Source organism: Sceloporus undulatus, chromosome 2 (genome assembly GCF_019175285.1).
Source record: "Sceloporus undulatus isolate JIND9_A2432 ecotype Alabama chromosome 2, SceUnd_v1.1, whole genome shotgun sequence".
In the NCBI taxonomy this organism is placed as follows: Eukaryota; Metazoa; Chordata; class Lepidosauria; order Squamata; family Phrynosomatidae; genus Sceloporus; species Sceloporus undulatus.
In genome coordinates, this window is record NC_056523.1 from 294,549,477 (window position 1) to 294,573,574 (window position 24,098).

The 24,098-nt window shown below is 41.3% G+C and overlaps 1 protein-coding gene across 4 annotated transcripts in view; it reads right to left on the minus strand.

Moving 5' to 3' along the window:
* The window catches only part of MAST4 (microtubule associated serine/threonine kinase family member 4), a 351,856-nt gene extending 328,131 nt beyond the window's left edge, over positions 1 to 23,725 (minus strand). For all 4 annotated transcript variants that reach the window (XM_042450935.1, XM_042450934.1, XM_042450933.1 and 1 more), the window contains exon 1: positions 23,200 to 23,725. In XM_042450935.1, coding sequence (XP_042306869.1) covers positions 23,200 to 23,610 — 411 coding nt within the window. In that variant the 5' untranslated portion in view covers positions 23,611 to 23,725. The remainder of the gene's footprint in view (positions 1 to 23,199) is intronic.
* Positions 23,726 to 24,098: the final 373 nt, after the last annotated feature.

Sequence of the window (24,098 nt, forward strand, 5' to 3'; positions counted from 1 at the left end):
TGATAGAAAAGATCTATGATAATGGTAAATCACTTATTACTTTTATTTATTTCAGAACAGCCATGTGGCATTATAAATTTCACTGGAAAAGTGAACCTCTTCATATACCTTTTACCCCAAAGTGCTATTGGCATGTGTACTCATCTTTTTCCCTACAAACATCTGTACTTGTCTTTTTCCCCTAGATTGGGATGGGGAGAGATTTAGATCACTTGCCTCTTTCCATGTTTGCATATAATGGAAAGGAAGAGGGTACACGACTTACATCACTGGCAAACATTATGGTCTGCAGAATAAATGCTAAAAATGCCAGAACCATGTAATACTTTATCCTTTTTTGAAACAGTCTTGATTTCAATTTGCCCTTTAAAAAGGCAAGGCCACTGGGATTTCAGAAACATTCCACACAGCCACTGAATACTAATGGCAACCTGTCAGTGACTTTCAATTACATCTGGAGTTACAACCTAGGTTAGGCTTGTTTGTAAAAGAAACCTAGAGTCTGCAGCAGAGATGTGGGCAAAAATGACGTCATGAAACAAAGTTACCAAACATGTTTCTGCCATAGCAAAAACAATTTCTGTAGCAGGTCAAACTCAGTAATAACCACTGACACAATGTTTTGCTTATTTAATGTGGAATGCTTTTTACCCCTTTGGTTTTTTTCTTTTCAAAACAATTTGTTTCTTTCGAGAATTCATATTTGCAGGTGGGAAGATGTTCAATATCAATGAATAATAAGAAAAAATTTCTAAAATACAGATTCCTGAAAATACATTTAATAGAACTGTATTAATTAACATATCTGAGCTTAATGTGGTATTCTGGTTTACACTTCTGCATTTAACTGCAAAACCTGGCCTCCAGTGTCCTAGTCCAGCATTCAAGCCACTACACAGAAATATAATCCAGCAGTTTCTTTGATTAAAAAGAATTGTCCAAGATTGTCCACTTACCATCATTATTGTAACCTGCAATTGTCTCTCTTACACAGGCAGTCACAGAATAAAGCTGAGCACAAATTCTTCCAACATCCAGCATCGGGCTTTTGAGACCAAATATGATACAAAAAACTAATCTAGGTTGAGATCAGAAAGTAGCTGTCAAACAAACACAAACCAGGGCAGCTCATGCTAAAACAGATATAAAAACATCTGAGAACTAAAAACACAGCTGTCCAACAGGCTTGTGTAAATACAACAATCCACAGTGAAATAAAGTGAAGGCAAGGAATAAACTTTCATTAAGAATAGGTAAATGGTTACAATCTAACGTTCGTTTTTCATGTCAACTAACAGATCATAACAACAAGTGTAAAACTGGGAGGGAGAAGAAAAGAAAACATTCTTATGGGAAGAGTGTGACTGGTGACCCAGGAGATGGAAGAATTCTCTCTCACATTTGGCTCAGAACAATCATCTGCTGTTTTTGTCTAATGTAGAAGTTCACCGATATTTCATAAGATTGGTTATATATTAGTTACTCATTTCTCAAATACAATTCTACTCTTTTTTGTTCCAGTTACATAATTAACACATTTTATTATGCCTACTATACATCTAATAACAGATGCAATTGTTGATCAAGCATTAATAAAACAAAATATAGGAGGTCCATCCTATCCGTGGGCTCTAGATCCGCGGATTCAACCCACCACAGACTGAAACTGCAAATATATTTTTAAGAATAATACCTGAGATGTAGTAAGAAATCGTCCCAGGGCAACAGCAGAGGTAGTGTTAAGTCCTGGCCACCAGGCACTCATTCTTTTGACTCCCTTGCCTCCAGAAAGCCCATCAGCTGCCCACTTCCACCTTGCAAATGCATGAGGAGGAGCACTGTCACCCCATTTGTTTGCAAGGTGGAAGCAGTTGTCAGGGGGTTCGTGAAGGTGGAGGAGGCCAAAAAAATGTGTGCTTGGTTTCCACGACTTACTGCTACCTTCACTGCTGCATTTTATAATAAGGACTTGAACAGCCAGGTTTTTTGTATCCATGTGGTGTTTTGGAACCAAAGCCCTCATGATTATGGCAGGTCTAACAATGCAAACAATGCCTGACAATGCCAGAACCAGTTGCTTACATTATGGCATAGCCTCCCAGTTTTAAGTTTGTCTTGTTACTATCTTGATACTATGTGCAACAAAACCCACCTTCATGCAACCTCAGCTGACAGAATATTCAATAGAGGTCTGGGACAATGATGGGTCTTTCTTTTTCCAAGTTACAATACTGCAGCCAATTGGTACCCAGGATCCCATTGATTGAGCTTGCACATTGGGGTTTCAAAGGCTGCATGTGGAGGGAGAAGAAGAAAAGCACAATAGGAGAATGCTGCTAGAAACTTAGAGGCTCTCAACCAATATCTCTTATTCAGATGTTTGATTGCAAAGTACAAACAGCAGATTAAAGTATTTTCCACAAAAATTTGTTAATTTTAAATGAGGAAAAGAAACTTAGTTATTCAAAGTCTGTGATGTGGAATTTATGAATCTCACTTTTTTTTTACTTCTTTGGCTAGCATACTGATAAAACACAGTTATATCTTCAGAGCTGTTTTGTGGAACAGCATTCCTATAAAGAGCTCAACCAATGCCTTTTAGTACTACTGTATATAGTCATGTATAAATCTAGAAATTTGAGTAAAAAAATTGACTCCAAAAACCTGGGTCGACTTATCCATGGGTCAATGCAAGTGCTGGGTCTTAACTCAAAATAGGAACCATCTCCCTCTCTGAGTAGAGTGGCAAAAGGTAAGAGCTTAGTCCATCCCAGGAGAACCGAAAAGAAGCACCAACCTCCTCTATTCTCTCCACTATGGTGCTGCCTCTGGTATTTTTGAATGCTTGGACAGGAAAATGGCAGCATTCTTTGGCATCACTTTCCTTTCCTTCATTCTTTATATCCTTTGTTGCATGCCCCTAAGTTTTACCTTACACATGGGTCGTATCAAAATTCATAACTCTGGCCCCAAAACCTGCCCTCAACTTATACATAAGGTGGACTTATAGTCAAGTATATATGGCATTTTTTCCTTCACCCATTGCTGAACAATACTCTTCTATCTGTGTGGGCAGGACTGAGCAGTAAATCTTACAGTCACAGTAAAAGGGCAGTATGGGTCTGGACCTTAATTAAATCAAGCAGGCAGGGAGAATCTGGAAGCAGAAACACAAAATAAAGCCCGTGTCAAAACATTGTCCTACAAAAGACTTACCAGGTGAGGAGAAACCAAAACCAAAGCAAACCACACTCCAAGGTCTAATCTGTCCAAACAGCAAACAAGCAGGGAGTTTCCAGGAGTCAAAGTCAAACACAGTCCAAGGTCTGCCAAATCAGTCACCACAAGCCTCTCCAAATACAAGCAGGGTTTGGAGCACAAGGGAAACACTGTTTCCAACAGTGTTACAATATTAGCCATTATTGCTGGACTACTAAAACCAACTAGAAACCAACAGCAGGCATTCCAACTTTTCCTACTCCTAAGAAGACCCCTACTGTCAAGGAGTCCATTCATTGCAATGTACTCCAGAAAATTCAATAGGATCCAACAACCGCCATTATCAAATGTCCTGATAAGTCTAATTAAGCCGAACAAGTACTACAGTGGTACCCCGGGATACGAAATGACCGCGTTACGAAATTTCCGGGATACGAAAAAATTAGATAGGAAAAAACTGTTCCGGGTTACGTTTTTTTTTTCCGGCTTACGAAAAAAATTTTGGTGCTTTTCGGCGCTTTTTCGCACGAAATCGCGGCTTTCCAGCGCTAGCGGCTATGGCTTTTTCGGGTTGCGAAATCTTTCGGGTTACGAACGGCGCCGCGGAACGAATTAAATTCGTAACCCGGGGTACCACTGTACTACCAATCTCATTACAAAGTTCAAAGTGTATCTACCAAGCCCCATATTAAGACAAGAAAGCAAAATGGATAATATTAAGAAATATGTGCTCCTTAATATGCAATCCTATACATACAACTTGTTTAATGAAGCATAATCCCAATTAAGTCTAAATTGGATGGCAGCTCAGTAGATTTCTGTAACTTTTTGAGATGGACAAAAGCTGTTTGCAGCACCAGCACAGATATACTTCAGCCCCTAAGAAAAAATACAGAATAAGGTGGCCCTGTTGTTACAAACATACCTGCATCTTTTAAAACACTATGTAAATTTGCCTCTGACAAAAGAATGTGGATTAGAACTATTAAAACACACAGAGGCTGTACAGACCAGCAGTAAGCTCTGGCATCAGGGTGGCGTTGGGGTGCGGTGTTTGGACAATGCATGTCCCAATGCCAGCATCATGATGCCCGCTTGACTGCATGGTGAGCAGCATTGTGGGGCTTCTTTGGTGCAGTGTTCACACACCGCATGCCAAAAAGATTGCCAAAAAAGTGCTGCTACGGCGGCAATTGCATCCTTTTTCTGGGCCAAAAAGAAACAGCATTTTGCCACTTCTTTTTGGCCTGGAAAAACACTGGACCAAGGCCGTGATGTGTGGTTGTCGTAGCCCCAATCCAGCACTCAAGGGGGTAGCGGCAAGCCACTCCTTCAAGGTGGTCTGTTTCACCACATACTTCAATTATATTTCAGACTTACACAAAAACCTCTAGATGTCAGAAGGAAGAGATGTAATCTGATATGGGTAAATTTCCACTTCCTCTACAAAAATGAATTTCCACTTGCTGTACAAGAATTATTGTTGACAGGTTGACATAGCTTTGCAAAAAAAAAAAGTACAATACCAAATAAATGGTTTGATTATATCTCATGTAACTGTTGTCCTAAAGGTCTTGTCCTAAAGCTGTGTTTCCTAAACTTCTGATTCTTGAGCCACATTTTTATTTTGCATTAAATCTGGGAGACAAGTACCCAAAAAGGTTTTTGCATGTGTAAAAGAACTATGGCCCTTCAGAAGAGCCCAACTTCTGAATTTCTTCACCAATTATTCTTTTGAGTGTAACTTCTAAAGATAAATTATTGCGCTACATATCTGAATTAGGGGTGATGACTCTCAGTACTGAATCACTAATAGAGATACTGGTTCCTAACAGAAGTCAATTGGAATGGGAGATAGCAGACTGTTTCTTCTTCAGCCCAGTATTCTTCAGATCATGCCAGCTCTTATTTATGGTACAGGTTAATGATCGTAACATGGGAGCATGAGAATAGGGAGTCTGTTGCCTTGTACATGTTACTGGACTGTAACTCCCATCACCTGTCTTATCAGCATCAAAACCATATCCAAATAGAATAATGGGAGCTGAATTTCAATGATATCTGGACAGTCACAGGTTCTCCAACACTGGTCTAAGGTGATTAATTTAAGTAATTATTAAAAACATCATTTATAATTTCCAAGAAGAAAGGTAATTTAAATTTCAGTAGATGTTTGATTTTTTTAAAAAAGGGCACATTAGTTAATAATAACCATAAAATATATTTAAAGCTAAGAATAGTTTTTATACAACATCAGGGGTATTCTATAATTTATTAAATATTTGACTTAATATTTTCTATTTTAGAAAATGCCATATAATACATTGCTGATTTTTCCCCTTTGCATATTAGTTATTTTTAGATAATATATTGTGCATGATCGTATCACATTACAACAGTATTACTGTACATTCATGTTAAAAGACAAGAACAATACTTTTATCAAACTTTTTCTGACATACTACTGCCTTTCCCACCAGTGCCACACCAACAAAAAAAGTAAATGATCTCAGTCAGAATCATAATATGGTGTTAGTTAATCTCCGTGTTCTTTCAAATAAAAAAAGTATAATAAATATTTACAGTTCAGAATATCAAAACTGAGCCAAGTGCAGAGGTCAGGTTGTTAGCAATCTCATGAAATGAATACAAAGATAATTAGATAGCATACAAAGTGATCTGCCAGATCCTGAATTCTAGTATCAAGCCATCATACAACTGTGAACTACCATGCTGTATGATGTTGACTGAGAAATGTGTTTTCTTTACAAACTAAAACAACCTTTCATGGGAAAGTCACAAATTCAGTTTCAAGAGATTACAACTTCTATCCAATATTATGTCAGAAGATTTCTTCTCATATAAAATAATAATTCCTTCCTCTGGTCTACACTGCACCAGCCCCCGCGAGTCCCCATTTCTGTTCCAGTCCCCTGTTTTCCTCTTGCAACTCTGTGCACTTTCCCATGCTGAGATAAGCAAATGAGCAAAAAGCTGAGTGACCAGGACAGAGAATGTAAACAAAAAGGAAATGGTAAGCTTAGAGAAAAAAAAAGAAGAGAGCAGGGGAGCAGCAATAAAGAAGGGAAGGAACCTGTCAAGTCCACAAACTTTAGATTAACAGATTCTGATAGTAAAAAGGGTTTCCTAGGCCTACAATCATAACCAGACTTCCAAGCCTCAACAAATACAGCAAGATTTAGTATCACAGAAATTTGGAAACCATCATGGTATAGTGGTTTGAGCACTGGACTAGGGCTCTAGAGACCAGGTTCAAATCCCAGCTTGGCCATGTAAACCCACTGGGTGACCTTGGGCAAGTCACACTCTCTCCGCCTCAGAGGATGGCAATGGCAAACCCCCTCTGAAGAAACATGTCAAGAAAACTTCATGATAGGTTTGCCTTAGGGTCTCCATAAACTGGAAATGACATGAAGGCACACAACAACAAATTTGCATAGGAATGAACTGTGGAACACTTGATTTCTGCTGAACATCTCAATCCCTATGAAAATACAGGGTATTAAAAAAAAACAGCTCTGTAAACTGTTCTTTTCTGCCTTCTCTATACCATGTCAGATCATTATTGCTTAAAATAATCACGTGGGCTAACTTTCTAGGAAATTATTATATCCCACTGTTCTTTCAATAATCCCAAGGTAAGATATACTGGGATACCACATCTTATCATTATAGGCATTTACATTTAGTTAAGCTCACAGATTGGAAACAACAGGTTAAATGAATCATTACGTTATTGATTAGTTGGACTTTTGTCCAGCCTAATTCACCAGATTCCCCAATTAATGCTGGTTTTAAAAATATTCTTTGTGAATTAGCCCATTAGAATTTGTTAGAAATCATTAAGATTTGAGCCTCTCCTTCCAACAGTTTCAGTAGAAAAGAAAGCCTGCTCCCTCAAGAGAAAAATATTACAATTGGAGAAAAGGCATCACATGCATCTATTGGCAGGCAGCTAATCTGGAGGATGAAGGGAAGGAAGGAGGGAGGGAAGGAGAGAGGGAAGGAAGGAAGAGCTAATTATTGAGAATTATCCAGCCTTGATACACTGACTGATCTTTGCAGCTATTCATGTACTATTGTACTTGTGTTGGATCAGTGTCCTCTAAACCAATGGGCCCTGGACTGGTGCTGGAACCTGAATCATTGACTGCCAATCTATGGCAAGTGGCAAGTTTCCAGGAAAGATAGAAATAATTAGAAGGGAAATGCTGCTACTACTCTAAATGAAATACATAATTCATTATTTATGTTTAACAAGCAACATATTTGAAAAGTTAATAAAGTAAACAAGCTGATGGGAGTGAAAGAAAAATGAGATTCATGTCAAGGGTAAGAGGTAAGATGAAAGCCTGCTATTGCCTTTCTTAGCCTGATAGCTACCAGACACCCACCATTCCTGAGCTACAATCCCTTTCTGGTTTTCTAGTCCATTGGGGGAGGGCCCTGTATTGCTATGTATTTTATATGTATTATCCTATTATTTCCTAGATTGTACGCCATAGGCAGGTTTACTCTTATCTATTTATTGTTTGTATGTACAGCGCTGTGCAAATCTACAGTGCTATATAAATAATAATAATAATAATAATAATAATAATAATAATAATAATAATAATAGGTTGGAAGAAGCCATTTTAAAAGGAGGAACAGAGCATTTTATCTAAAGTTATCTAAAAATGTGCCCCAGGGTCAACAGTGATAACCTTCATGCCATTTTCAGTAAAATCTTTGCTGTGCTCCAAACTAATATTTTAAATGAAAAGCTAACATTCTAAATGATGACTTCAATTATTTCATTAGTAGTGTTTGATAGGAATGAATTTATTTCTAATGTTAACATTATTCAATTAATTTATAAACCTAATATTCCAAGCTCTGGTTACGGTTTATTAATCTCCCTATGGCCTCCCACCAAACATAGCTGAGATGATATTCTAATGAAGATTCACTAGTCTAAGTGCAAGACTATTTACTACAAGATCATTTACTCTGATAGACCCCTGCTCCAATGCATCCTACCCACTATATACCAAGTAAAAGTAAAAGGGTACTGAAACCAAGTAAATGTACAAAAAAGTTCCAAGAGTTCTGTATTAGCAGTTTATTTTTCTCCAGACTAAACACAGTCAGTTCCATCAACCTTTCCTCTAGGAGACATGAATCCTACACCTCTGATTATCTTGGTTACACTCCTTTGAATCCATTCCAATTTTTGATGTCCTTCATCAAGATCAACACCCAGCATTCCTTGGTCCCTAATGCATTACTGTTGTAGCAGGCAATTGAAGAACCAGAAGACATCCTACAGACCCATCTGTTTCCTGTGCTCTGTTGTTGGAACTAGTAACACAAGAATAGAGCAGGCAGACAAGATAGCAGAATATTCACAAACATGAGAGGACTACTGCCAGTGTATCAAAGAAGTTATGTTTGGTCAAATTTATTTAGAGTTATATCTTCTAAAGAGCAAAATAACAAATAGGGCAATAAAGCATAAGTCCTTCAATATAATACCAAGCCACAAAGGCAATTATGGCACTATCCAGACCGGTGCAAAGCGCCGGCCTGGATACGTGCCAGGGTTGCCTCGGGGCATCCTTTACAGACGCCCCACAACCCTAGCACCTACCTGAGGTGTTGTAATGGCAGCGCCCTGTCTACATGGGCACCGCCATTATGACATCACGGCCGCACTGCCTCCAAACGGAGCAGCGCAGGCATGACGCACACGCACTGCTGCAGGGCGCTTGTGGCGTCCTTTCAACAGCACTTGTGGCTCCCTTTCACCGTTTGTGTCACTGGCGCAGCCTTTACACAGCTGTGCCAGCGACACAAAAGAGAAAGGGGCCAAGGGGCCCCTTTCTCTGCCTCCCTGCCGCTTTTGGGGTGTCCTTGGGGCATGAAGCCCCAAGGACACCCCTTTCCAGGCCACGGGGAAGCAGCATTTTGCCGCTTCCCTGAGGCCAGGAAAAGCGGCAGATCGGGGCCTCTGGGGCTGCTGCTGTGGCAGCTCAGGCCCCGATCCGTCGGGGGCAGGTGCAGGCTGCCCTAGAGGGGCGGTCTGTATCCCACCTATGTTATTAAAGATGGTGTCGGTTTCAGTTATGTAACACTACATGCTAGAGCAAATGATAATCCAAACAAACAAAAGAAAGGTCCCCACCTTTGGACAGCTTGTAGTTTTAAAAAATCAAAATAGAAGAGGGAGGAAGCAGAGAAGGCAATATAAACATTTTAAATGGAAAATAAATATTTTTAGTGGGGGGGAAATTATGTAGACATTGCTCATGTGGTAACCAAAGAATGTGTTCTACACACAGTATATTTGAATTTGATTTTCCAATATTAGCACCTTTTCCCAACCTCTGCCAGCAGATAATGAAACATCCTAAGTTTGATTGTTCTTCTTAAAAATAACCAAAAATAGCAGAGCAGAACATGAAAAGGAAGTATTTTAAATAAATTCTGAATACCTAACATCACAGATATTCAGTGTTTGAACACTTAATTAGATATAATAGATTGAAACCTTACCAGCACCTGCAGTTAAGAGTTTTAAAGGGAAAGTATTTTGGCCATCACAGTGATCTTACTTACTAGGCTTAACAGCCATATTCTTTACTATTATTCACTAGAAAGAAATTCATCTGTATGTATTTTGAAACAATACTGACAGCTACAAAGCAGTCCCGTTAGCTAGCATCTTACTTACTAGTAAGTAAGTTAACAGTTAACAATGCTGCTTTGCAGCTTTCAGTATTGTTTCAAAATACATACAGATGAATTTTCTTTCCAGTGAATAATAATCAAGTAAGTAACTGTTAATCATTCTCCCAGCAGACAAAGCTAATGCCACAGTAATCATGAAAACAGAACACTACAAATAATCAAGGAACTCCTGGATCCTGTAATATACAAAACACTGAAACAAGACCCAATCAACAAAATCACCAGGAAAACTTCCCCTGTCGATGCCCAGATTGAGATCATAAACTAAGGCGACCATGGCAGTATCACCTTCGTATCCCATCCTGAACTCGGTTTGAAATGGATCTAGAAAATCTGTTTCCTCCAAGACAGCTTGTAGTTGATTGGTGACTGCCCTCTCAATCACCTTGCTCAAGAATGGTAACAAAGGCCAGTTACACACCAGCAGTTGGGACGTCCACAGGACGTCCCATTTTAAAAAAGGGGCGTCTCTTCTAGACGCCCCTGAGTCTAATACGGACTGTGTCCGTACAATATGGCGCCGGCCCTTCTACATGGCCGGCACCATATTGACGTATCGGACGCTGAGCGTCCGAACGTCGCGCAGTGCTAATGACGTCACGAATGCGCCCTTGGCGCTTCGCGACGTCATCAGTGCGCCGCGGAAAGAAGCTCCATTTTGGAGATGGCTGCTGCGGCTCCCGTGCGGAGCAAGCGGCGACGGCGGCAGACCGCCTCAAAGCGGCGGTCTAGAACCCACCAAAGAGACTGGCCTATAGTTGTTTCTATCGAGGGGGTCTAGGGAAGGTTTCTTTAACAATGGTCTAACCACTGCCTCTTTAAGGCAAGAAGGCAGGGTGCCCTCCCTGAAAAATGTATTAATTATATTTGCCAAGACTGGCTTGATTGTGTCCCCCCCTTTACAGAAACAAGAATTTATTATGAAATATTATGTATTTACCCTAATTTAAATTTTTGTTTTATGTATACGCAGGCATGCAACTTTCAGCAAATGCTGGAAATGGTGCCAGAAGAAGCAGTGCTGTGCACTGGAAAAAGTAATGGTGGGCGCACCACAAGCACGTGCGCTGCGCACCACTGCAGGCACAAGCCTCATTATCTTTAATGGAGCTCGAGCATACATGGAATTTCCCTTATGCAGGGGGGGGGTCTGAAACGGATCCCCCGCATAAGGGAAGGGACCACTGTATTATTTTTTTCCTAGTCTCTTGTTAGTGTAAACTTAATAATTATTTGTGAAGTTGGAGGTTTTCATAGCCAACATCCATAGTTTTTTGTGGGTTTTTCAGACTATGTCGCCATATTCTAGAAGAGTTTATTTCTGATGTTTCACCTGCATCTGTGGCTGGCATCTTCAGAGAATGCTGGCATAAAAGAGATGTAGGTGTGTGTGTGTGTGTGTGTGTGTGCATGCGTGCGTGCGTGCCTACACACACACACACACACACACACACACACAGTGTGACCCTGGGCAGGGAGGAATGATTTCCATGTTAATCTGTGTATTGTTCTGTTGTTGAATGGCAAGGCCTCAGGGTGGAAAGATATGCAAAGAGGATTAAAGTTAAAGGCAGTCCCTTGACATGAATGTCTAGTTGTAACCTAGCCACTTCCCTCCTGTAGATGGCCCATCCCCTGGCCATCTCTTTTCATTCATGGGGGAAGGAAGCCATTCCCAGGTCAGTTGCATTATGAGCAGCCACAAGCCCTTGCCCATATTATATATAATCCTTTTTTTCCCCCTCACACTTCCATAGCTCCACAGCCTCAAGGTTTCTTTTTTTTAAAAAAATTAAAGCATTAAATCAGGGCTGCGGAGCTCCAAAACTGCACAAGAATAGTTAAAAATAAATAAGAAAGGCATGCCAGGGAGGGAGGGAGGGGCAGGGTTAAGGGGAAGGATGGGAGGGGAACACGATGGGAGCCGCAGTCCCCAGTCACACGAAGGAAAATCAATGAGGTAAAAGGAGCAATAGAAGCCATTTCTATTTTTTTCCGTCACTGCAATGAGAAAGGGGCTGGTGTTACAAAGCTCTTAGTATGTAGTGTATACTCACAGTTACATGATCATTTTTAAACACCTTTTTTTTTTTTTTGCTGTTATTGGCATGGAGTACTATGTTTGACAGTAACTATGTTTCTCTGAAGATGCCAGCCACAGTTGCTGGTGAAACATTCAGGAAGAAACTCTTCTAGAACATGGCCACATAGACCAAAAAACCTACAAAAAACTATGGATGCCAACCATGAAAGCCTTCAACTTCTTATCGGACCATACACAGTTCTATGCCATCTTGTAAATAAAACTGTCTTAAAAGTTTGGATTTATGGATTGTTGTGGTTTAAAGCTTTATTTCTGGTATACATTCCCAGTTTCTTAGTTATCATAATCTGGGGCATCATACATTATGTTACTGCTAAAACCAATGAATTATTGTTGTTATCAAATGGACCAATCCCCAGTACTCTCTCAGGCAGATTCCAGATGGTGATGCTTGGGGACAGTTGCTCCTCTAAGAGGGAGCTTAAATCTGATGTCCCTCAAGGTGCCATTCTGTCCCCAATGCTATTCAATATTTACATGAACCCGCTGGGGGAGATCATCCAGAGACATGGGACAGGATGTTATCTGTATGCTGATGACACTCAAATATATTTCTCCATGCCTCGGACTGCTGCAGTGACTAAGGATGGCATCTCTCCTCTGAATGAATGTCTAAAAATCAATAATGGACTGGATGTGGAAAAATAGACTAAAACTGAATCCAGATAAGATGGAGGTACTTGCTATAGAGACCCCTAATCTGGGTATGTCAACCGATCCTGGATGGGGTAACACTTCCCCTGAAGGACTGGGTTCGCAGCTTGGGAGTGCTCCTTGATTCATCTCTTCAAATGTCAGCCCAGATAGATGTGATGGCTAGGAGCGCTTGTTATCAGCTTCAGTTGATACGCCAGCTGTGACCCTACCTGGAGCCAGGGGACCTAGAAATGGTGGTACACGTACTGGTAACCTGATGACTGGACTTTATAATGCGCTCTACATGGGACCACCCTTGTGCCTAGTTCGAAAACTTCAATTAATTCAAAATATGGCAGTCAGACTGGTCGCCAGAAAATCTAGATGCAACCACATAACACCAATAGTTGTCTATTAGTTTCCGGGCACAGTACAAGGTGTTGGTAATAACCTTTAAAGCCCTTCAGGTCTTGGGTCCAGCTTACTTGCTTACCAGCTTACTTGCGGGAGCAACTCCTTCCATATAATCCACCCTGCACACTCAGGTCCTGTAATAAAGCTACAGTTACTCAGAGGGCCTTTTCATCTGCCGCTCCTAAATTATGGAATGGGCTGCTGGAAGAAATCCGACATATCACCAATTTTTAAATGTCTCTCTCCACATTTAAAAAGGCCATCAAGACGGATCTCTTCTTGAATTGCCCATGACTGCTCCAAGGTGTCTCGCCCCAAATATGACTATTTTAAGTCATTTTAACTGTATTTTATAATGTTGTGTAATTTAGTTTTAAGGAAGAGATTAAGGGTTAAAATAATTTTATTTTGTATCTAATTATGTATTTTGTGTATTTTACTGTTTAACTCACCTTGATCCTATGGGAAAGGCAGGATAAAAATAAAACTTAATTATTATTATTATTATTATTATTATTATTATTATTATTATTATTATTATTGAGATTCAATACAGGGTAGGTCAAAGTTTAGTTTCCTGTTAAATCCAGTAACTGAGCTCTTGGACATGAGGAATGAATAAAGAACTGGGCCAACTTTAACCTTATGAACAAACTTGCATGCAAATCTACTAGTTGTCATGCTGTTGCTGTGTGCCTTTAACTCATTTCTGTTATGGCAACCCTAAGGCAAACCTATAACCTTTCTGTTATGGTGACCCTACAGCAAACCTGTGGTTACCTGGGCAAAATTTGTTCAGAGGGGTGTTACCTTCACCTACCTCTGAAGCTGAGAATGTGACTTGCCCAAGGTCATCCAAAGGATTTCCATGGCTGGGCAGGGATTAGAAACCTGGTCTCCAGACATAGTCAAACCGCTACACCATGCAGTCACTACTAAGCAAAAAAGCAGCTAACTACTTCCATCTTTGCATTTCATCATGCTACTTGGTTACACTGAGCTGCTGTTTAATCCACCCTTTCTTTACAGTTTGCACTTAGTTAAAAAAATGATAGAGCAAGGAAACAAGAACCAACTATCCTTCTCTACCCTTCATAGCTACAAGACCCCGAAAAGTAACTGTCATCATTTGGTTTTTTTTCCTACAAGAAACCTTTACAAATCAGGAGTCAAAAAGACTGCTTAGAAAGGGGCTAAGGTTCACATCTTGCCTTATGCTGGCAACTCCCAACAACTATGTTATGCCCACACTTCAACATTGTAACTGACTACAGCTTTCTCAATAATTACAAATTAATTGCTTACATAGTATGCAACCATGAAAAGCCCACTATTATTTGAATGTAAGTTCCCTTTCCAGGCACTCTATAAAGCTTCACTCACTCAAAATATTATAATTTTGCAAGTTAAAACTGTTCTTAAGAGTAGTGCTCCCCTTAATAACAACTAAAGTGTTAAACCACACGTAACATGGAATTACATTTTTAAAATATGCATTTACTGTTCTAAAGTTCTGATAGTAAATAGCTTGGAAGCTTGAAGCTTGACTACCCTATGTTCTCCTACAAATGGACCTTGACCTTGTTTGGAGGTTCTAGCAGGGGAGCGCAGCTATCATATACCCTTGACCAAAGAACAGTAGTACACTCCTTCTATCTGGGATGGTCGTCCTCTTCCACTGAGCGCGCAGCTTCGAGAGGGATGCACATAGAGCGGTGAGGGAGGAAGGGGACACCCGCCTAGCAAGCCAGATCAGCCGAATCAACCCTGGCGATCAATGGGGTGACAGATGTCACAGCCAGATCGCCCTCAAATCCCGTAAATGGCTTGATACATACTAATAATTTTTAAAAACTATCCCAAATATGAAGAAATAACGTACTGACTTTGGCTCACTTATCTAGTGTTGTCCCACTTCATTCCTCTAAAATGGCTACATTGCTACTTGCAGACAGAATGGCTTTTCAAAAAGAGGTGTTGTGTTCCCTAACTGTTCAATCTTTTCAGACCTAGAAAAAGCATTTATTTTTGGCACTTTTTAATTTTGACAATATGGGTATGGTGACAGCGTGCAGTAAGTCCATTCCATTTTACATCCAACTGCAATCTTCTAGATAAAGAGCAATGTTTTAATTCACCCTCCAAATTATTTTCACATCCACATTTTCCTTGCCACCAAAGAAAAGTATACCATGAAATCTTAAATGAAATATATGCCAGAACAGGAATAGAGACAAATTACTTCATACACTCTAAAACTGAGATTTATGGCAATGTGATAGTGATTACGATACAGATTTCAGTTTGAGAGTTATGAGCAAAATACTTCCTTTTCCCCAATTATATGTCTCTCTCCACTTTTAATAATAGCCTGTTTTTTATAGAATTGTTGCTATTACTGGGTAAGTCCAACATTTTTGTTTTGTCTTAGAAAGAGTCACTTAAGGATTTTGAGAATTCCATAACAGTACTGTTCTACCTGAGTATACATCAATTTGTTTATATAGTAAATAACAGAAGTCCAGCATAGCAAACTCTAAAGGTTCAATTTCAACCAAGAGCAAATCTGCTGACTACAACAAAACTAAAGGATACACAATTGCAACTGCACACCAGAAATCAAATTGCAAAGTGACTTGATTAGTGCAGAGGGTATAAAATTCTATACCCAAGAAAAGAGGTTGCTAATGTACAAAACAAGGCAGTGAAGTTATCGCATCAGCAGCAGCCTCCCCCAAAGTGAAGCCAAATTATATTGATCTACCATTATTTCATCTATCCTAAGTTAGCAGACTTTCAATGGTCAAAACAAAGGCCCGATCTAGATGGGCCTAAAGTGCGCCCTTGTCATGTGCTAGGGGTTGGCCGAGGGTGTACCGCCCATACGTGCCTCACCCCTAGCACGTGACGAGGGTGTCAAAATGGTGGCGCCCTGTACACACAGGCGCCGCCATTTTGACGTGACGGACGACTAGCATATGCATTGTGGTGTTTCAATGGCGCCGCAGAAAGAACCCACTTTTTGCAGGTTCTTTTTGCTGCGTGAGAGAGCCACACGGTTTGTCCGCTACGGCTCCCTCACGTAGCAAATCAAGACACGGATAGACCGCCCTTTGTGGGCGGTCTGTATCCCGCCAAAGTTAGCAAAGGCATTTTTACTTGAAATCATTAACATCCATTGGACACCTTGAAGATTAGAGTGTATGTGCTACAAAAGAAATTAGAAAGGACAAAAGAACAGTAAATGAAACAGAATTGCCCAGGGATGTAACAACAGTTATATATTTTCAAACACCAAGATTGATAGAACTGTGCAGGCGAAGTGAATTAAGTATCAGTTCTGAAATGCATCGTCCCTGGGATAGAAATACTGTAAAGTGGGCCCTTCTCCTAGATGGGGGATCCGTTCTGGGGATTCTGAGTATGATACGTGCGCCATGGGCGTGCACGCCATTGCCTCATCTGGTGTGTGGTTTTCATCATAAGCTGAAAGCTGCGTATGACTTGGGTGCACTGTACTATATACAATTGTCCTCCATATTCGCTAGGGTTAGACCCCCGTGAATATGGAAAAACCGCAAATAACAAAAACACTGTTTTTACTGAAGGACACCCCTCTAGGAATCTCTAGGTCCTCCAGTGCAACTCTGTGGTCAATGTCCAACATACACTGACCATAGAATGGCACTGGAGTAGCTACAAATGGTCTTTCAGTGCAACTTCTAGTTAAAGTTGACCACAGAGTTGCACTGGACAGTCCTAGAGAGAACATATTAATGAAATCCGTGAATAATCAAATCCACAAATATCAAAGCCACAAATATGGAGGGATGACTGTATACTATACAGTATCTAGTAAGTGCGCCAGAAAAAAATTAAATAGATATAATACAAGTGTTCACATTTCACATTACTCTATAACATCTCATACATTCATATGTTCTGCAGATGGGTATGCCAATGGCTATCCTTTTCAATGAATGTCAAGGATAGTTTTCATTTTTATCTGTGTTTCCACTGTAGGTCCAGGAACATATCCCCCTCGGATACAGGGGTTGATGCGGTGGCTCAAGTGGTTAAAACGCCTCTCCAACTTCAGTGCCTGAGCCAACAGATTCACCTTCTCTCAGAGAAGGCCAGCCAGCCCTGTTCATTTCTAGTCCAGGCTATTGATTACTCAAGAAAGAGCCTTTTTAGTATCAAGTATCTCGTGGTGATCAAGTATCTCATGGTGATGGGGTGGCTCAGTGGTTAAGATGCTGATTCTTATGATTGCAAGATTGGCAGGTTGGCAGCTTGAGGCCCAAGCACATGTAATGGCGTGAGCTCTCATCACCAGTCCCAGCTTCTGTCAACATAGCAGTTTGAAAGCATGTAAATGCGATTAGATAAACAGGTACCACTTCAGTGGAAAAGTAACAGTGTTCTGCGCAGTCATGCTGGCCACATGGTCACAGAGTTGTCTTTGACAACGCTGGCTCTTTGGTTTAGTAACAGAGATGAGGACCATCCCCTACAGTCGGATATGACTAGACAACCTTGTCAAAGGGGATACCTTGACCTTTATCCCATTCTAGGAGTGCTTCCCTAAGGAAGTGAAATTGTTTCCTTCCTCATATACTACTGGATCAGCATTAAACAGTGTTTTCTTCTTTAATGTTATATAATGCTTTGATGCTCTTCTGTTTTAATTTATGCATTGTGTGCCTTTAAGTCATTCCCAACCTATGGAGACCCTAAGGTGAACCTGTAATAGGGTTTTCTAGACAAGATTTGCTCAGAGGACATTTACCATTTTCTTCCTCTGAGGCTGAGGGAGTGTGACTTGCCCAATGTCACCCAGTGTGTTTTTTCTGCTAAAGTGGCAATTTGAACCTTGGTCTTCAGAGTCATAGTCCAACATTCAAACCATACCTCCATGCTGGTTCTCAGCAGGACTTTTTGTTTAATCAAGGCTTTGATTGTTAACTGGCCAATAAAGAATGTACAGTTGGCCCTTCTTATACACGGATTTTTTATAAACAAATTCAAGCATCCACGGTTTGAGAATGTTAAAAAAAGAATAAATTTCAAATATCAAAACTTGATTTTCCATTTTTTATAAGGGACACCATTTTGTGTCCCTTATAAAAAATGTATAATTCACCTGAGCTGTCGTTTTACCAAAACCATCTATTAAGCCATAAAACTATTCTACTTCACTTCCCCAAAAAGATTATTTTCAGTTATATGTAATGAGCATCTGACACCAAGTTTACATCAGAGCAGTTACACTATTCAGAAAATTGAATGGAGGGGGGATGATTCCATTGTACTGTAACAGAACTGTGCTTTATTTCCAGGAAAAGATGTAGGGGCTCAGATCTGACTACAAAGACTATACCTCCTGACATGTAGGAACTGAATATACACCTAGTCAGGGCCATTCCCTGGTGTCTTAGCAATTACTGTGTTTGCTTCAAAGCCTGAAGCCCAGGTTTTTGATAACAGATACTGAGACTTAACCCTAGCACAAATGTAATCTTGTTGTCCTAACCATTGAGCCTTTTTCTAGGAAGGAAAAAAGCTTGAAACACAGCTGTGTCACCTTGCAGCCTAGCCCAGCAGCTCAGGTATGCAGTGTTTCTTTAGTGAGAGCAGTGAACAGAGGTTTCTTTGCCCATGTGAGATTAAAATGGACATAAAGCCACTCCACATCCGCAACTGTAAATTACAGGTCCTGCCTCCAAAAGTAACCATACACACACACACACACACACACACACTCACACAAAATTCCTGAGAACTCTCCAATTCTGGGGACAGAAACACTAATAACTATTGAAGGTGCCACAAGTCCCTCTTGTTTGTGTTTACTCTCTCTCTCTCTCTCTCTGTGATAACAGAATTTTAACATGGCACGATTTCAATCCTGATGGAATTTGTCACCTTGAGTGGCAACAGTCTCCTCCATTAAGAGGCTATCCCATACAGAAGCACAAGTAGAAGCAGAAGGAAGATAGAGGAATGAGATGGAGAAAATGGGGAGGAGGTAAAAGAAGAAAAAGAAGAAGGGTGTGTAAATATTTGGAAGATTGGAGATTTAAAGATTCTGTAAATGTCAGTATTGAAATGTAAGTTTGTATAGATTTTGGCCATATAAACCCACCGTGGGCAAATCACACACTCTCAAGCTCAGAGGTTGGCAATGGCAAATCCTCTCTGAAGAAACGTGCCGAGAAAACTCCATGATAGGCTTGCCTGAGAGTTGGCATAAGTCAGAAATAACTTGAAGGAACGCAACAATATATGTTTTGTATATATGTTCTGTTTTGTATGTTTTAATTAAACAATTTTTAAAAGAGAGAGTGAGAGAAGCACAAGATGCTATTACTATTGCTATTTGTCAGTTCCCAGTGACAATATTTCAAAGTAGTATTATTCCATTTCCATGGAGTATTTTACTGGCATAGTGGCATGAGCATTGGGCTGTGACTCTGGAGACCAGGGTTCTATTCTCAGCTTGGCCACGAAGCCCAGTGGATGACCTTGGATAAGTCACACACTCTCAGCCTTAGGGGAAGGCAATGGCAAACCTCCTCTGAACAAAATCTTGCCCCCCCCCAAAAAAAAAACGATAGGTTCGCCTTAGGGTTACCATAAGTCAGAAATTACTTGAATGCACACAGCACGCAAAGTACACTAAAACCAGAGTTAAGGAGAGCACACACCCAAAGCACACTATCTCCTCCTGGAAGGAAGGGAGTCAACTCTCCCAGAGCAGGGACAATTTGTTCTGTAGCTATCCTCTCTGTGCTTCCAGGAGACACCCATCCCCAAGCCAAACACGTTGCCTTGTGTTGTTGTGCTGCTACGCTCACTTGCACTACACAGATATCCCCACCCAATGCCTGAGCAAGAAAGAGTGCTGGAGGGGAAAAGAAACTCTTATCTGTCATCTGTGTCAAGGCATTATGGAGCCCGCTGACACCAACCCAAATCCAAAGGGTTGGGGGAACAGTGGCGGTGACAACTCCACTCCAAGAGGCTCATTTGGTGGCAGGCCAAAGAGGCAAGTAAGGAGATGCACCCCACACAAAGATACACACACAGGTCTTGCCTTAATCAATGAAGGAGGAAGAGAAGAAGGGACCAGGCAACTGCCTCAAGGCCACTATGAGGCCTAAGGTAATAATTGCCTCCTTTTCCTCGCCATTCAGGGCCAGCAGGGACCCCACTTCCCACCACAAGTGTCCTGGGCTCGGGGTAACCAGATGTCCTCCTTTTCCAGGGAACATCCTACTTTTCAACCTTCTGTCCAGGAGGAATTACCAAAGGTCCTCCATTCTGTGCAAGACTCAAGAAGCATGAATTTATACTTTTACACTCATCTCTCTATATCCACGTATTCCTTATCCATGGATTCAACCATCCACAGCATGAAAATATTTACACACACATATGTATACATATATGCCCAAAAGCAAACCTTGAATTTGCCATTTTACCACCCCATTGTAATTAATGGGACATATGACTAGAGTGACCAGATGTCATCACCACAAAGGAAGACAAAGCACCGCAAAATGTAAAATGTTCAAGAAAAATGTAGGGGAAATTTCCAAATAAAACATTCATATAAATGTCAATTCAGGCTTTAGTCAAGCTCAGAATGGAGAACAGTTTGAAATGCCTCCTGGACATAAAGTTTAAATGTAGGACATATGCTGGAAAAGGAGGACATCTGGTCACCCTGCACATGAGCATCCACAGATTTTGATATCGATGGGACCTTCAGGAACCAAACCCCAGTGGATGCAAAGGGCCCCATTTGCATTAGTGTTTTCAACTTTTCTTTGGGTATGTCCTCCATTTTTCTTTACTGTCCTACATTCTGCAGTGCCTGGTCCTCCTTGGCAAGGAGGACCTCTGGTCACTCTTCCTGGACCTGCCCAACGACCACCTCAGGTGGATGAGTTCAGGCTCGGTTTCTCCCACCCAATGCTCTTTCCTTATCATTAAGTCTTGTGGGGGACAAGCCCAATAATCTGTCAGGAAAAATAAATGCACCCCAATCTTATAACTGTGCCCCGACAACCCACCCAAACGCACACACAGGACTGACAGACACCCCCAGGGTAACCAGACAGCCTCCTTTTCCAGGACATGTCATACACTTCCACCTTCTGTCCAAGAGGTATTCCAAAATGCCCTCCATCATTTTGAGCATGACTGAGGAGCATGGATTTTATATTTATATGGGTGCTCATAGCTTTTATTTTGGTGATGTCCCTACATTCTTCCTTGCAATGTCCTACATTTGGTGGTGCCTCATCCTCCTTTGCTGTTAGAAGAAAGAAAAGAGACACGTCCTACAGGATGAATTCCAAAACGTCCTCCATTTTGAGCATGGACTAAGAAGCATGTGTTTTATATTTATATGAGAGCTCTTAGCTTTTATTTCGTAAGATCCCCATGTTCCTCCTTACAAAGTCCTACATTTGGCAGTGCCTTGTCCTCCTTTACAGTTAGGACACTGGGTCACCCTGGGGAGAAGTAAAAAAGGACATTTCAAAAATGTCCTCCATCATTTTGAGCATGGCCTGAGCAGCATGGGTTTTATGCTTGTATGAGTGCTCTTAGCTTTTAATTGGGTAATGTCCCTAAATTCTTCCTTGCAACATCCTACACTCAGGGTGAACAGACACCCTCCTTTCCCAGGACACGTCCTACATTTCAACTTTATGCCCAGGAGGAATTCCAAAAGGTCATTTTGAGCATAACTCAAGGAACATGCATTTATATTCCTACAGTCAGCCCTCCATATCCACGGATCCCTTATCCACAGACTCAACCATCCATGGCATGAAAATATTAAATATACCTTATATGTGTTTGTGTGTGTGTGTGTGTGTGTAATTATATATATATATAATATTAAATACAGATGGCCCTCTGAAATAATATATAACATACAGTATATATGTATGTGTGTGTATAGGTGTACATATAGAATATATATATGTGTGTGTGTGCGCGCGCGCATGTGTGTGTGTATATATATATATATATATAGAGAGAGAGAGAGAGAGAGAATCATGGAGTTGGAAGAAACCACAAGGGTCATCCAGTCCAATTCCCTACATATAAGAACTCTCAAAGCATCCCTGACAGATGGCCACCTATAATAATATAGTATATAATGTATATCTGTGTGTGTGCATATATATGTGTGTGTGTGTGCGTGTGTGTATAAAATCAGAGTTGGAAGAGACCTCAAGGGCCATCCAGCCCAAACCCCCTGCCACGCAGGAACTCTCAATCAAAGCATCCCCGACAGATAGCCATCCATAATAATATAGTATATAATATTATATAAGTGTGTGCGTGTATATGTATGTATATATAATTACATTATTAGTATATTAATATTGTTATAATCAAAGAGTTTGAAGAGACCTCAATGGCCATCCAGTCCAATCCCCTGCCATGCAGGAACTCACAATCAAAGCACCCCTGACAGATGGCCATCCATAATAATATAATATATAATATTAGATAGATAGATAGATTTTTGTCTTTCTGTGTATTTGTGTGTATGAGTATGTGTGTATAATATATATGTGTGTGTGTGTGTGTGTGTATATGTGTGTATATACAGTATGTATATATTACACACACACACATATATATATAATGTGTGTATGTGTATATGTGTGTATATATGCATGTTTATGTCCATATATGTGTGTGTGTCTGTATATAATATATGTGTGTATATCTATGTCTCTATGTATGTGTGTGTGTGTGTGTGTATATATATATATATATCTGTGTGTGTATATATGTGTGTGTTTGTGTGTTATATATGTGTATGAACTGCAAAACGCAAACCTTCCCTTTGCCATTGTGTGTACAAAGGGACACACCACTGCCTTGTCCTCCTTTGCAGTGAGGACATATGGCCGCCCCTGGTGTCCTCCTTGGAAAAGAGGACCTGTGGCTCACCCTGGACAACCCCCCAAAACCCACAACCAACCATCCCCCCACCCCCAAAGAAAACAACAACAACAACCCCAGCTGCCCTCCCGCACCTCCTCGTCCTGCTCCTCCAGGGAGGCCTCGCCGGCGCCGGCCTCAGGGGGGCAGTGGCTGGGGGCCACCCCTCCACCAGCCCCAGCCCCACACTCGACGTGGCCGTCGCCCTCCTGCTCCTCCTGCGGCTCCTTCTCCTGCTCTCCTCCGAGGACTGAAATGGCGCCCCATTCCTCCACCGGCCGCTCGGGGGCGCTGTTGCTAAAGGGGGCCGCGCGGGGCGAGAAACGCCCGCTAGCGCCGCCTGTTGAGGCGCCACCAACAGCCTCCTCAGAAAGAGTTTGGGAGCTGGAGCTCGAAGAGGAAGAAGAAGAAGAAGAAGAAGCGGAGCCGTCCTCGTCGTCGTCCGAAAAGGAGGCGGCGTTCCCCTCAGAAACTTTCTCTCCCATTGCCGCCCCTTTGAGGAGCATCAACCGCCGCTACCTCCGCGGAGGCACCGCCATTATGTGAAAAAAGCCAGAGGGGTCCTGAGGAGAACAGCGGCAGCACATCCCCCCTTCCTTCCTCTTTCCCTCCCTGCCTCCCTTTGGCGGTTCAGCAGCATTGACAGGGCTTTGCCTTGCCCGAATCTGCCTGCGGGCCAAGGGCGGGGGAGATGAGCGGGCGGCGGAGCCAATAGGAAGGGTTCCTGGCGGAGGTGGGCGGGGGCCTGGTGGAAGTGGGCGGGGCCTTCCTGGCCAGGGAGGATTCCTAAGTAGAGCAGCAGCAAAAGAAGAAGATTGCAAGAAGGTGGTTCTATGAGTGAGTGCAGGGTGTTATTGATACCTCATATTAATTAATATGTTAACAATACACCATCAGTTTCCATTCCTTCTCCATCTGTATGCACTCACTTTATATAGAGAGAGAGACCAGACTTTGCACAGCCAAAATTAGAATAGGCTTAAACCTGTTTGGG